General features: G+C 43.5%; 1 protein-coding gene across 1 annotated transcript in view; it reads right to left on the reverse strand.

Annotated features, from left to right (window-relative positions):
* MYO10 (myosin X) overlaps positions 1-14,849 on the reverse strand; it is a 130,103-nt gene that overhangs the window by 82,975 nt on the left and 32,279 nt on the right. Inside the window, exons 13-16 of the mRNA XM_032135328.2 lie at positions 14,410-14,478; positions 13,834-13,916; positions 10,142-10,250; positions 6,893-6,973 (exon numbers count right to left, since the gene is read on the reverse strand). Of these exons, the coding sequence (XP_031991219.1) occupies positions 6,893-6,973; positions 10,142-10,250; positions 13,834-13,916; positions 14,410-14,478 (342 nt within the window). The remainder of the gene's footprint in view (positions 1-6,892; positions 6,974-10,141; positions 10,251-13,833; positions 13,917-14,409; positions 14,479-14,849) is intronic.

Raw genomic sequence — 14,849 nt, forward strand, 5'->3', positions numbered from 1 at the left:
TGCCCGGCTAATTTTTTGTATTTTTAGTAGAGACGGGGTTTCACCGTGTTAGCCAGAATGGTCTCGATCTCCTGACCTCATGATCCGCCCGCCTCGGCCTCCCAAAGTGCTGAGATTACAGGCGTGAGCCACCGCGCCCGGCCTCAGAACTTTTTAAAGAAATATTTTGTCTGTGTTTTTCTCTTTGAGACAGGTCTCACTATGTCGTATAGGCCAAAGCGCACTAGTGCGATCTTGGCTCACTGCAGCCTTGACCTCCCAGGCTCAGATGATCCTCTCACCTCAGCCTCTCAAGTAGCTGGGACTACAGGTGTACACTACCATTCCTGGCTACTTTTTGTTTTTTGGGGGTTTTTTTCTCACCCAGGCAGGAGTGCAGTGGTGTGATCTCAGCTCACTGCAACCTACACCTCCTGGGTTCAAACGACTCTCGTGCCTCAGCCTCCCAAGTAGCTGGGGTTAAAGGTGCACACCACCACGCCCAGCAAATTTTTGTATTTTTGGTAGAGATGGGGTTTCACCCTGTTGGCCAGGCTGGTCTCGAACTCCCCCTCAGCCTCCCAAAGTGCTGGGATTACAGGTGTGAGCCACCATTCTCAGCCCTTTTTGTATTTTTATTTTTCTTTTTTTTTTTTTTTTTTTGTAGAGACAAGGTTTAGCCATGTAGCCCAGGCTGGGCTATAACTCCTGGGCTCAAGCCATCTGCCTGGCTCCCAAAGTGCTAGGATTACAGGTGTGAGCCATCATGCCTGGTCAGGTCTGAAATAAAGAAAGGAAATGAAGAAAGGAAGAAAGAAAAGAAAAAGAGGGAGGGAGAGAGGGAGGGAGGAAGGGAGGGAGAAATAGCAGGCAGCACCTGGATTACAAAAATATAAATCCCCAGGAGGAAATGTGCTAGATTCATCAAATTCATTCATCAAATTATTACACCTCTGGAAACAAAAGGCTCATGCTTCCATAATATCTGCACAGAGCTCTCACTGCATGTGTGTGGTCATGAGTTATCTAGGATGTTGTCAACCTGAGGGGCTGAGTCTGACCTAAGAAGGAGTCCCATGGAAGAGAGGAATAGGGGTCATCAGGACTCATTTATGTGAAAGGAGCTGACATCCCCCCAAAGTCCTTGACAGAAGACCCCTGTGTGAGATGGTTTACACATCCTTATCTTCATCCTTGTGTCTTGGGGTAGAGACAGATGGGGCTGCAAGATCGACAGCCCACATGGCTCATGTGACCTCCCTAACTCCACTCCACGTCTCCAGCTTCCTTCTCTCAGTTGATATTCCATTTTCCAGCAAATTTGGCTGCATGGAAACTCTAGCCCTACTGGTTTCCCTCCCCTGGGGCCTGGTCTTCAGCCTCCCCCAGCACAGGCATCTCTCCCTTCTTCTCTTCGGTAAACCTAACTCTATGCCACACACAGTGGCTCCCAGCACTTTGGGAGGCCAAGGCGGGCAGACCACTTGAGATCAGGAGTTCGAGACCAGCTTGGCAAACATGGTGAAAAGCCATCTCTGTTAAAAATACAAAAATCAGCTGGGCATGGTGGAACATGCCTGTAATCTTAGCTACTCGGAAGGCTGAGGCAGGAGAATCACTTGAACCCGGGAGGTGGAGGTTGCAGTGAACTGAGATTGCACCACTGCACTCCAGCCTGGGCGACAGAGAGACTACGTCTCAAAAAAAAAAAAAAAAAAAAAAAAGGATAAACCCTATCCCAAGAGGCTGCTTGTGCTAGAGGACTTCTTCCACCAGACCCCAGTCTCAGAAACATTAGGTGATTAGGCTCCTGCCTTTTTGGAGAAGGCTGGACTGAATCTTTGAGGGTATTGTTCTGTCAAGTCAAAGATTTGAAGATGATGCTGCTGGAACCCATGATGTTTCCTTCCTAGAATCTGCATCCTGGACACAGCAAACCTAAAGACCGAACAGGGAGGAGAGCCAGCCAGACATGTTCCAAGAGGCAGCCCAGGCTGAATCTGCAGGCAACTGCCGGCAACTCGTTCTCAAACCCAGAAGGTGTTCCTGATGTGTATCAGTCAGTTCCCTTCTTTAATTCTGCCCTGAACCTCCTCGGGGCTTTTCTGAAGAATGTTAATGAGAGACTTTTCTGCCTGGAACCTACTTGCTAAAACACCAGGCAGGGACACCCTTGGGGAGATTCTGAGGAGGAAAAGCAGGTTTTCTATCTTAGAGAAATCTGTGGTTGGCTGGAGCACTTTTGGGTACCACTGCCACCGCCCAAGCACATCACAATCAAAAAAGCTAAAAGTCCTCATTACCACCGAAAACTCGTGGAATGGAGAAGTCTACCCTTCGTGAACTCTGAAAACTCTAAGCTCAGAGGAGGGTTACATCCAAGGCCAAGGCCCGCTGCAGACTGGCATCTCTCAGGAGGCAGGCTTTTCCAGCTGCTTTCTCACTGAGCGCCAGTGAGGCTAGCAAAGTGCCTTCTATACAATACCCAAGATTAGTAAAAGGCTGTTTATAGTAAAAGAAAAAAGCCCACATATTGTGACACCTGAATTGCCATATGTGTTCAGCATTTCAATTATACACTCCTCCTTTGCACCTGTTTTTCAAAACAATACATAGAAAATCCAAATTAAAAAAAAAAATTAACGACCCAAACAAAAGCTCACAAAGGATTTCTAGATTCTTCAGCCCCAGATGCGCGTTCTGGGGTTCAAACACTTGGCAAGGAGGAGAGGCAGCCTGCCGTAACAGCCACGGGGGGTAAAGGGGGTGTGCTCCCACTAGCCCAGCGAATGTGGCAGTCTTTACTCCTGAAGGCACGAAAGCAGCTACAGGTGTTTCTGTTGTTCCAATGCTACAGATCTCTAGGTTATAGACTTTACAGCTGCCATTCTTACATCTTTATGATCATATAACACACACACACAAAAATACTTCTGGCCAGGCTCAGTGGTTCACACCTGTAATCCCAGCACTTTGGGAGGCCGAGGTGGGCAGATCACCTGAGGTCAGGAGTTTGAGAACAGCCTGACCAACATGGAGAAACCCCACCTCTACTAAAAATACAAAATTAGCAGGGTGTGGTACTGCATGCCTATAATCCCAGCTACTCAGGAGGCTGAGGCAGGAGATTCACTTGAACTCGGGAGGCAGAGGTTGCGGTGAGCCGAGATTGTGCCATTGCACTTCAGCCTGAGCAATAAGAGCAAAACTCTGTCTCAAAAAAAAAAAAAAACTTCTATATTTTCTAAAACCCATGCTCCTTCCTTCTGAATAATACACAAATACCTAAATACACACATGTTTGAGTACGACCTCCCAAGTCCTTTGGTGGACTGCAACTGGAGAGGAAAATGAGGTGAGGAGAAACCGTCTCATCCCTCCATGCTGAAAATACACATTCCCCATCTCTGGAGAGGAAGAAGGCAAGATTTTTCCTGTGAAATTTCTATAAGAATCTATCTTTGGATTTAAAAAAATGTATAAGGAACTCTAAATAAAGGTCATTTGCATACATTTCACAGAACGTAATAGGCAGTGACAGTCCAGTATTTCCAATGGAACCAAATGAATGCTAATCGAGTCATAGCTATCTTGCCATAATCAAATTAGCATCTCCATTTACCATCACACCTGCATTTTAGGCCTCAGACAAGTCAGCTCTTGTGCCTCTGCCTTCACTTGCTGAGTGCCTTTATTTTTTCATTTTTTTTGAGACGGCGTCTCACTCTGTTGCCCAGGCTGGAGTGCAATGTCGCGATCTCAGCTCATGGCAACCTCCGCCTCCCAGGTTCAGGTAATTCTCCTGCCTCAGCCTCCCAAGTAGCTGGGATTACAGGCACACGCCACCAAACCTGGCTAATTTTTTTTTTTTTTTTTTTAAGTAGAGACGAGGTTTCACCATGTTGGCCAGGCTGGTCTCCAATTCCGCCCATCTTGGCCTCCCAAAGTCCCGGGATTACAGGCGTAAGCCACTGCCCCCAGCCTTCTGAGTGCCTTTAAAAGGGCACCAAGACATTCTTTAGAAGGTTTCTATAGCCGATCCCTGGTGCGTTATTAATTAGTGTCTGCCATACTTCAGGACACATAAAGTGAGCCAATACAAATGCAAACGTGAGGTTGAGTTAGTTCATTTTCTAAATGCAAAATCCAAAGCAATTAGGTCCTATCAAATCTCAGCACGGAAAAATAAGGTCGGTTCTGCAATATTCTGGCTGTTGAACTGCTTCCAAGCAGGCCTAATTTCAAAAGCTAGTACAATTTATAGGAAAAACTAACTCTGTGCCATCCAAGAGAGAAAACAGAAACACTGGGGACTGAGTGTTTCAAATTAAAGTTTCTATCTTTATTATAGCACTGCCAGGGCAAGAATTTAAGATGCCTACGATTGTAAAACCGTTTCACACCACGAAGAATGGGACAAAAGCTTCCAATTAGACTATGGCTCACCAGAAACTGTGAAATGCATCCCAGCAACCAAGACTTTATTTTTTTAATTTGTATTTTTTGAAACAGAGTCTTGCTGTATCCCACAGGCTGGAGTGCAGTGGCGTGATCTCGGCTCACTGCAGCCTCCGCCTCCTGGGTTCAAGCAATTCTCCTGTCTCAGCCTCCCAAGTAGCTGGGACTACAGACGTGTGCCACCACGCCTGGCTAATTTTTGTATTTTTAGTACAGACAGTTTCACCATATTGGCCAGGCTGGTTTCGAATTTCTGACCTCAAGTCATCCACCCACCTCTCAGCCTCCCAAAGTGCTGGGATTACAGGCGTGAGCCACCACGCCTAGCCACACACCCAGGACTTTAAATTGACAAAAGACCTTGCACGTTTGAAAGATGAAATATGGCACTATTATCCTTATTGTAAAAAGGAGAGAGAACGCCATCAGAGATTGAGCAACTCCTGGGAGTCTACATCAAACACCAAAGCCCACTTCTACTGTCTGGTAAACACTGCCCACCAGAGTGTACAAAGCAAACCAAGTGGAATATAAACCAGCTACATGACATAGTGTTATATATGGAGAGATGTTCTAACTATTAATTTCCTACATTACGTCCCCAAAAAAGCTATGCATTTGTTTATGTTGCCATTTTTTTGATGATAACCTTAAATATTTTGACATACATTTGAAAAATGGAAAGATGGGTTACTTTTTAAACTACCAGAACCATGCACATAAAGTCAGCACAGATCTTCAACAGAAAACCACTTTGTCACTTCAGGTCACACAAACACCAAATTCTCACCATCATATCTCACAGTAAGGTAACAAATTGAACAGGTTACTTTCTCTTAAAGAGATGTCCAATTTTGCCTCTCTAGAAGACAGATAATTCAACATTGTGGTTCTGTTTTTTTTTTGTTTTTTTGTTTTTTTTTGAGACAGAGCCTTGCTCTGTCGCCCAGGCTGGAGTGCAGGGGCATGACCTCAGCTCACTGCAAGCTCTGCCTCCTGGGTTCAGGCCATTCTCCTGCCTCAGCCTCCCAAGTAGCTGGGACTACAGGCACCCGCCACCACACCCGGCTAGTTTTTTTATACTTTTAGTAGAGACGTGGTTTCACCGTGTTAGCCAGGATGGTCTCAATCTCCTGACCTTGTGATCCACCCGCCTTGGCCTCCCAAAGTGCTGGGATTACAGGCATGAGCCACCGTGCCTGCCCTCTTTTTTTTTGGGGGGGGGGGAGACAGAGTCTGGCTCTATCTCCCAGGCTGGAGTGCAGTGGCGGATCTTGGCTCACTGCAACCTCCACCTCCTGGGTTCAAGTGATTCTCGTGCCTCAGCCTCCTGAGTTGCTGGGATTATAGGTGACTGCCACCATGCCTAGCTAATTTCTGTATTTTTAGTAGAGATAGGGTTTCAGCATGTTGGCCAGGCTGGTCTCAAACTCCTAACCTCATGTGATCTGCCTGCCTCGACCTCCCAAAGTTCTGGGATTACAGGTGTGAGCCACCGTGTCCAGCTACTGTGGTTCTTACAAGCATACATCTTTCGATTATAAATGAGGAATCCATGTAATATTAAGCCAAAGGCAATTGGTTGGCATGACAAAAAATAAGATCCAGCATCAGTCATATAATAAACGAAGTCTCATGGGAAACAGTTCAGATCAGATTTTTTACCTTAAACCTTATGAGGATGGCATCTAGTTCTTTAAAATCAGGAGCTCTTAAAATTAAAATTTTGTAGGGGTTTTCTCACATAAGAAGCATTCCTAAGAGGCTGTTTGCTGAATCAAAATAATTTAAATGTATTAAGAATACTTTAAGACAAGCTACCTAATTAGCCGTGGATTCAGCGACTGCATGTATCTAACACTATAGTTTCTTTGTTTAGGTAGCTTTTCCTTTTTAAGCTCACATTCCTTCTAATCGGATTATGAAATTAGAAAGCTAAAATCAAAGAGCCAAGACATTAATACTTATGACAACCTTTAGTGTCTTCTAATTAGTTATAAACCACTATTTAAAGTACTTAAAATCTAGCATTACTACTTAAAGCCTCTTCATCGTGTTTAAAATAACAATAAAGCAAAAAAAGGACAGACAAAAACTTAAAAAAAAATCAGCCACCACACATCAAATATTTCCTCTATAAAAGGTGTATCACACTCTGAAACTTTTCCCAAGAATTTTAAACCAAATGCTAAAAAAAAAAAAAAAAGTAAAGGCTTCACAATGTTTCCTTTTAAAATAGATGTCCCTAAAGCTTAATAACATCACTCAAAAGCAGACTAACAGGCCCAAGGGACAAAGGGAACTTTTTCATTTAATGTCAAGTTATAATAACGTCGTACCCATTTCCAACCATCTACAATGAAAAGACTTTGGAGAAACCAAATCTGCGAGTAACCACCCCAGGAGGCTGTGTCCCTCAAGACAGATCCCAGCCTGGGACTGTCATCAATCTTACCTTCTGCATGTTTGGCTTGATACAGCGAACAAAGAAAGGATTAGAGGAGCTTAGCGTTGCCATTAAGGAATGCAGTGAGTCCTATTAGAAAGAAAAAGTATATGTTGATTTAGTCTCTTATTATGTCATTCTTTAAATTTCTCAATACTCTAGGCACTTAGAAACAATAATTTAAAAAACACAATATAAATCATAGGAGTAATAACTTAGAGGTTTTCATTTTTTAATTGTCATTCTAATATAAAATAAACATATTGAGTCAATGTATTAATTGAAATTATTCGATAATACACCAAACTCATTTATCACTTCCTTTGAAATAGTACAATTTTATTTTATTTTATTTTATTTTTTGTTTGAGACGGAGTCTCGCTCTGTCACCCAGGCTGGAGTGCAGTGGCGTGATCTCGGCTTGCTGCAAGCTCCGCCTCCCGGGCTCACGCCATTCTCTCCTGCCTCAGCCTCCGGAGTAGCTGGGACTACAGGCACCCACCACCATGCCCGGAGAATTTTTTTGTATTTTTAGTGGAGACAGGGTTTCGCCGTGTTAGCCAGGATGGTCTCGATCTCCTCGTGATCCACCCGCCTCAGCCTCCCAAAGTGCTGGGAGTAGAGGCGTGAGCCACCGCACCTGGCCTGAAATAGTACAATTTTAATAAACCATTCTGTCAACAAACAAAAATCATCCTAGGATATTTCAATGTTTAGTACAGAAAAACTGAGAAACAGCCACTCTTCCACTGTCATTATTCTTCCCAATACATTAGTTCCAACGAAATGACAGTCTATGCCAGCACTTCACTGGTCTGAGCCACAGTCTCTCACTCTTACCTTCAAATCACCAGACTTACAGACTCCAGATCAATCTTTAGTACTATTTCCTTTGCCAAATTTTTTTTTTTTTTTTAGAGTTTTTAACATTTACCAAAGCAGATAGAAGCATACAATGAGTTCTCATTACCAGCTTCAGCTCAGGGCTAATCTCATTTCACCTGATCCATACATACTATACCCACCCCTGTGGAAAAGCAAATCCCAGACATGATGTGATTTCATCCATCAGCATTTTAGTACGTAGCATTAAAGGCTAAACACTTTAAAGCACTGTGTAACCACAGCGTCATCACACCTGAAAAGATCTGACATTAATTCCTTAAACTAATATTAAAATGTACAGTGGTCTCACATTTCATATTAAAATGCTCAACTGCTTCAAATTTTATGATTTTTAAAAATTTTATTTATTTATTTATTTATTTGAGACAGGGTCTCACTCTGTCACCCAGGCTGGAGTACAGTGGCGAGATCACAGCTCACTGCAGCTTCAACCTTCCAGACTCAAGTGATCCTCCTGCCTCAGCCTCCTGAGTAGCTGGGACTACAAGGGCATGCCACCATGCCCGACTAACTTTTTAATTTTTTTCTGTAGAGATGAGGCCTTGCTATGTTGCCCAGGCTGGTCTCGAACTCCTCGACTGAAGCAATCTTTCCACCTAGGCCTCCTAAAGTGCTGGGATTACAAGCATGTGTCACCGTGCCCAGCCCATAAATTTTAAAGGGTTTGTTCTTTGGCATCAAAATGCAAATATGGTCCATTCATTGTAGTTGGTGGATGCATCTTCTAAGTCTCTTTTAATCCGTTGGCTTTCCCTCCATCTCTCTTTTTTCTTCTCGTAATCTTGTTGAAGAAAACTGAACTGTCTGAACACTACATGGATTAATTACTTCTCCAGCTCAGAAAACTTTAAAATTTCTCACAGGACAAAACATCCTGACGTTCACGGCCCTTCATATTTTGATACCAACTTAAATTCTCAGGAGGTGTCCTGTCCGGCTGGTGTTCTACTGTCTGTTGACAGTCCTCAGAGACAGGACTTGCATCTCTGTGTCTCGGCTTTTCTCCTGCCTTCGCCTGCACCAGGAAAGCTCACCCACCCTTTTCCATTTCCTTCACTGCTAGTCCAGTTTAAAGTCTCAAACATTTCAAAAACTTTCCAAGGCTGGGTGCAGTGGCTCACGTCTGTAATTCCAGCAGTTTGGGAGGCTGAGATAGGAGGATTGCGGGAGGCCAGAACTTTGAGATCAGCCTGGGCAACATAATAAGACCCCATCTCAGTAAAACATCTAAAAATTAGCTGGGTGTGAAAAATTAGCCAGGCATGGTGGTGCATGCCTCTAGTCTCAGCTACTTGGGAGGCTGAGGCAGAAGAATGGCTTGAATCTGGGAGGTAGAGGTTGCAGTGAGCTGAGATCGTGCCATTGCATTCCAGCCTGGATGACAGAGCGAGACTCTGTCTTTAAAAAAAAAAAAAATGTCGGGTGTACACCTGTAGTGCCAGCTACTCAGGAGGCTGAGGGGGAGAATCACTTGAGCCTAGGAGTTTGAGGTTGCAGTGAGGCGTGATTACACCACTGCACTCCAGTCTGGGTGACAGAACAAGACCCTGTCTCTCTCTCTCACACACACACGGAAAAAAAAAAAAGCTTTCTCAGAGAAGTCCTGGCAAAACTGACCTTCTAGAAAAAGAAAACTGAACACCTCCGCTGGAGATTAAGAGCCTAGGACAAGGTAACTGACATTGGTCTTATCTAACCAGGGGGAAAAACATCCAGATATGAGAAGAAATATATCCCATTTCCACATGAGCCTCTAAAGACAAATCAGAGTGGTCCCAAATGGCCTTAAGAAGTTTGCTATTTCAAAAGCTTAGAAGAAATAGCCATTTATTTTTTTAAAAAGGATCTACATGTTTTCATCTGACTCAGAGAAGAAGTCTATTTTATTTCTTTTTTCTTTTTTTTTAGACAGAGTCTAGGTCTTACTCTGTCACCCAGGCTAGAGTGCAGTGGTGCAATCACAGCTCTCTGCAATCTTGATCTCCCAGGCTCAGGCAATCCTCCCATCTCAGCCTCCTGAGTAGCTGGGACTACAGGCATGCGCCACTGCGCCCAGATAATTTCCGTATTTTTTGTAGAGACGGGATTTCACGATGTTGCCCCGGCTGGTTTTGAACCCCTGAGCTCAGGTGATCTGCCCACTTCGGCCTCCCAAAGTGATGAGATTACAGGCGTGAGCCAAAATTCTATTTTATTTCTAAAGCACTATCTAGTTTAAAAGCATGATATAAAAGGAAACAAAATTAAACAAATACTCTTATAGACTTCACATACACCCAAATCCTCTTTTCAATTCTTAGTCTTAAAAACACAGTAACGATGGATTCCTCTAAGCCAGCGGTGAAAACGAACCTTGAACTGTGAGCTGACTGTAGGCCGCCGATGTTTGCTTCCACATTTCAAGGTATCCTGGTTGTTGCGGCTTGAAACATGTTCAAAAAGATCGTAGATAAAGTCAAATCTGTGTGAGGCAAGAGCAGGACAGTGAGGCACACACACCCATTATTAGGTGCAAGATTACTGTAATTAATGGTGCCCTTTCCCAATGATAATTCAAAGTAATACACCCTAGGCCTGGAAAAACTAAGACAGCTTCCGAAGATTTCAAACCAACCACTGCCAAAGAGCTTTAGGCACTGAAAACACGTGGCAGTGTCAGAGACCAGAGTCTTGCAGAGAAGGGGACTGGCATGACAGTGACAAAGGGTGGTATCCCACTTAGGAGCTCTGTGCATTCTGGAATGCCATCTATGCCTCTGTAGCCTCCGTCGCCTCACTTGCAAAAGTGAGTTATTAGTTTTGCCCATCTTGCAGTGTTGCAAAGATTGAAGCAGTTAACGGATGGAAAGGTGCTCCTGGGGATGGAAAGGTGCTCCTGGGGAACACTAATTACAGGGTGAGGCAGGCGATGGTTCAAATCCTGTCTCCCCACTTCCCAGCTGTGTTGCTTGGGCAAGATGTTTCATCTGTCTCTAAGCCTCAGTTTTTTCATCTGGAAAATGGAGGTAATTTTTGAATTTATCCCCTAATGCCAGGTGAGAATGAAAGAAGAACATGCATGTAAAAGGGCAGAAAGCATGGTACTTGGCATATCATATATATTGATATTAGTTATTATTTAAAAAGTTCTGTAAAATCCATTGCTACTATTAACAAGGTAAAAGTGAAAAGCTTCCCAATAATTTTTTTTTTTTTTTAAGACAGAGTTTCGCTCTTTCACCCAGGCGGGAGTGCAGTGGTGCGATCTCGGCTCACTGCAACCTCTGCCTCCTGGGTTCAAGTGATTCTCCTGCTTCAGCCTTCTGAGTAGCTGGGATTATAGGCGCCTGCCATCACGCCCAGCTAATCTTTATATTTTGTAGTAGAGACGGGGTTTCACCATGTTGGCCAGGCTGGTCTTGAACTCCTGACCTCAGGTGATCCACCTGCCTCGGCCTCCCAAAGTGCTAGGATTACAGGTGTGAGCCACCGCACCCACCCAGCCTTCAATAATTTTTAAATCTTCCTTGTATGGAAGGTATCATGGGCTACGGAGCTGGCGGGGTTGGTGGCTTCACTGTCACCAGGACAGTCAGGGAAGGCTTGTGAGCAACTGCCTCCTCATAAGCGGCAATATTAGAGCTTTCCCTGGTCGCTTCTTGCTTTGCCCCATTTCATTTTTGTTCTCAGGTGCTCTTTAATGCTCACTCTTTGAAGTTCTCTAACTGTGCTTTGAGCTCTTTGGAGAGAAGCTTTGGTTCCATTAAAATGTCACAGATGTCAAAGGTGAAAGAGAGTGAAGCAAGTGAACAGCCCCATCTCCTTGGTTTGCAAAGGGAAACCTGCGGTCAAGACAGGAAGTTCTTTACCCCACTCACAAAACTGCTTCACACTAGCACAGAGGCAGCTGGCGAAACTCCACCTCGCTGGTCTCCAGGCCTGCAATCTTTTCACTACGACAAACTGCGTCTACTTAACATCAATATAGGGCTTTTATTTAAACATATTGCATTAAATCGCATTAAACTAAGAAATTGCTTTGACAGCATGCTATGGTGTTTTTTAAACACCCATCATTTTTACAGGTCTGAAAACTCACCTAAAAATAAAATAGCTAACAATGTTGTAAATAGTGAATCCTCACATAGAAGGGTTAAAGGAAGTTTGAAGATCAAATGTTTCAAATTCTGAGTTTCTAGGCTGATAGTACCTTATATGGGCTCCCTTCGTCCCAATTCATTTCTATCTAAGTGACAGGTGGCCATCTAGTATTTACATTTCTAAAAGTATTACAGCTTTTAAACTTTTTTGCTACTTTCCTTCCTTAGATACTAAAAATGTGTTTTTGTTACAGATTCCCACCAGATCCAACACAGGTGCTGAAAGCTTTCAGGAAAGGGTTTTTTCCCTAAACTCTTTCTCTCCTACAAAGCCTCCTAAAAATAGGACACTTCCGCCAGGCACGGTGGCTCACGCCTGTAATCCCAGCACTTTGGGAGGCCGAGGCGGGCGGATCACAAGGTCAGGAGATCGAGACCATCCCGGCTAACATGGTGAAACCCCGTCTCTACTAAAAATACAAAAAAAAAAAAAAAAATAGCCAGGCATGGTGGCAGGTGCCTGTAGTCCCAGCTACTCAGGAGGCTGAGGCAGGAGAACAGCATGAACCCGGGAGGCAGAGGTTGCAGTGAGCCGAGACTGCAGCACCGCACTCCAGTCTGGGTGACAGAATGAGACTCTGTCTAAAAAAAATAAAAAAAAGGCCGGGCGCGGTGGCTCATGCCTGTAATCCCAGCACTTTGGAAGGCTGAGGCGGGTGGATCACGAGGTCAGGAGATCAAGACCATCCTGGCTAACACAGTGAAACCCCGTCTCTACTAAAAATACACAAAATTCTCCGGGCGTGGTGGCGGGCACCTGTAGTCCCAGCTACTCCGGAGGCTAAGGCAGGAGAATGGCGTGAGCCCGGGAGGCGGAGCTTGCAGCGAGCGGAGATCGCAACACTGCACTCCAGCCTGGGTGACAGAGCGAGACTCCGTCTCAAAAAAAAAAAAATAATAAATAAATAAATAAATAAATAAATAAATAATAAATAAAAAATAAAAATAAAAAAAATAGGACACTTCCTGGTCTAATACATACAAATAGCTAATCACTGCAAGTTTCTGTGTGTTTTCTTTATTGATTTAATGGTGTAAATTTATAATTCATGAATGAATAAATGAATATGTAATAAATTTATAATTATAGCTGAATTAAGGCGTTTATTTTACTAACTAGAGACATAGGAGTCCTATAAAACCAAGGCTGAAATCAGCTTAACCACACAGCTCTAAGCTCCCTGTGAAGAAAGCAGGCCACACTGCTTAAGATCTTAGGTTCTGAAGCCAACCAGACCAGATCAAAACTGGACTCGACGGCCCAAGTTGAGAAGTCTTGGTGAAGTCACTTAACAGCTTTAACTGCTTCAAGCCTCAGTTTCCTTATCTGCATAAGAGGATTAATAACAGTACGGGCCTCTGTGGTTGGCTTATTTCAGTACGTCACTAAATGGCAGTCATCGCTTGTATTATTATTATTATTATTATTAATTTATTTATTTATTTTGAAACAGAGTTTCACTCTTGTCACCCGGGCTGGACTGCAATGGCACAATCTGGGGTCACTGCAACCTCCACCTCCCAGGTTAAAGCGATTCTCCTGTTTCAGCCTCCCAAGTAGCTGGGATTACAGGTGCCTGCCACCGTGCTTGGCTAATTTTTGTATTTTCAGTAGAGATGGGGTTTCAATATGTTGGCCAGGCTGGTCTCAAACTCCTGACCTCAGGTGATTCGCCCACCTTGGTGTCCCAAAGTGCTGGGATTACAGCTGTGAGCCACCATGCCCGACCTTGCTTGTATTATTATGTTATACTTTTGAGTTATTTCATTGATGAAGTATTACCTGGGAAAAACAATACTAAGTTTCTTACATAACAGCAATTTGTTCTATATTTGTGAATTAAAAGCATTTGCACAAATATTCATTTGCTTGCTAAGGACTTCTCAGGGAGAAGACTGACATACCGGCTTTCCCTTAGCAAATTGAGAAGGTCATCTCGAAATGTATCTCTGTTCTTCTCCAAGATACCTCGGACATCATATTGCACCTAGTTTTAATAAATAAGAGAGGAGAAAACTGATGGAAAGAATAGTTTCAGGTCATAAACAACTTCCCTGAAAGAGCCACAAAAAGAAATCATTCCAATAAATTTATTTATTTTTTAAGAGACAGGGTCTTGCTCTATTTCCCAGGCTGAAGTGCAGTGACGTGATCATAGCTCATGCAGCCTCAAATTCCTATGCCCAAGCAATCCTCCCACCTCGGCCTCCAGAACAGCTGGGATAACAGATGTGTCACCACGCCAGGCTAACTTTTTAAAAAATATCTTGTAGATATTTTTTATATGTATGTTGCCCAGGCTGGTCTCAAACTCCTGTCCTCAAGTGATCCTCCTGCTTCAGCCTCCCAAAGTACTGCAACTATAGGATCACGTGAGCTACCATGCCCAGCCCCAAAAATTCATGATTGGCTTCTGAAACCACTGTTTTCTCTAAATACCAAACAGGCAACTATCACTAGGTATCTTAATAAAAAGTTACCTCTCCAGCATAGTGCTTCACTCCAAAATTGTTAACTGCAACTCTGGGCTTCACATAAAAGTGGTTATTCTAAAAAAAAAAAAAAATACAATGCCTTATTTCACTCACTGATTTCCTTTGACTTCCAGAGAACACTAAATACAAAAGACAGTGAAAATCATTTCCAAACTTGCCATGGATCTGCGTTTCAGGACACGGCATATGGTGCACTTTATAAAAAACATGTTAACTCTCGATTGTGTCATTATAATAGATTAACAATTTTATGTTCTCTAAATAAGCTTGGGCATTCTGACAAGGAGCCCCAAATCTAACCCTTTTGCTTATTTCAATTTAGTTCTAGTAATAGGAGAACAGCTTTGGTGTGAGAATAAATGTTCAGTGTGGGAGGCACAGTTGGGCCAGCAGACTGACATGCCTGGTGTGTGACCCTAACCCAC

The sequence above is a fragment of the Hylobates moloch genome, unplaced genomic scaffold (assembly GCF_009828535.3).
Source record: "Hylobates moloch isolate HMO894 unplaced genomic scaffold, HMol_V3 SCAFFOLD_17, whole genome shotgun sequence".
NCBI classification, from domain to species: Eukaryota; Metazoa; Chordata; class Mammalia; order Primates; family Hylobatidae; genus Hylobates; species Hylobates moloch.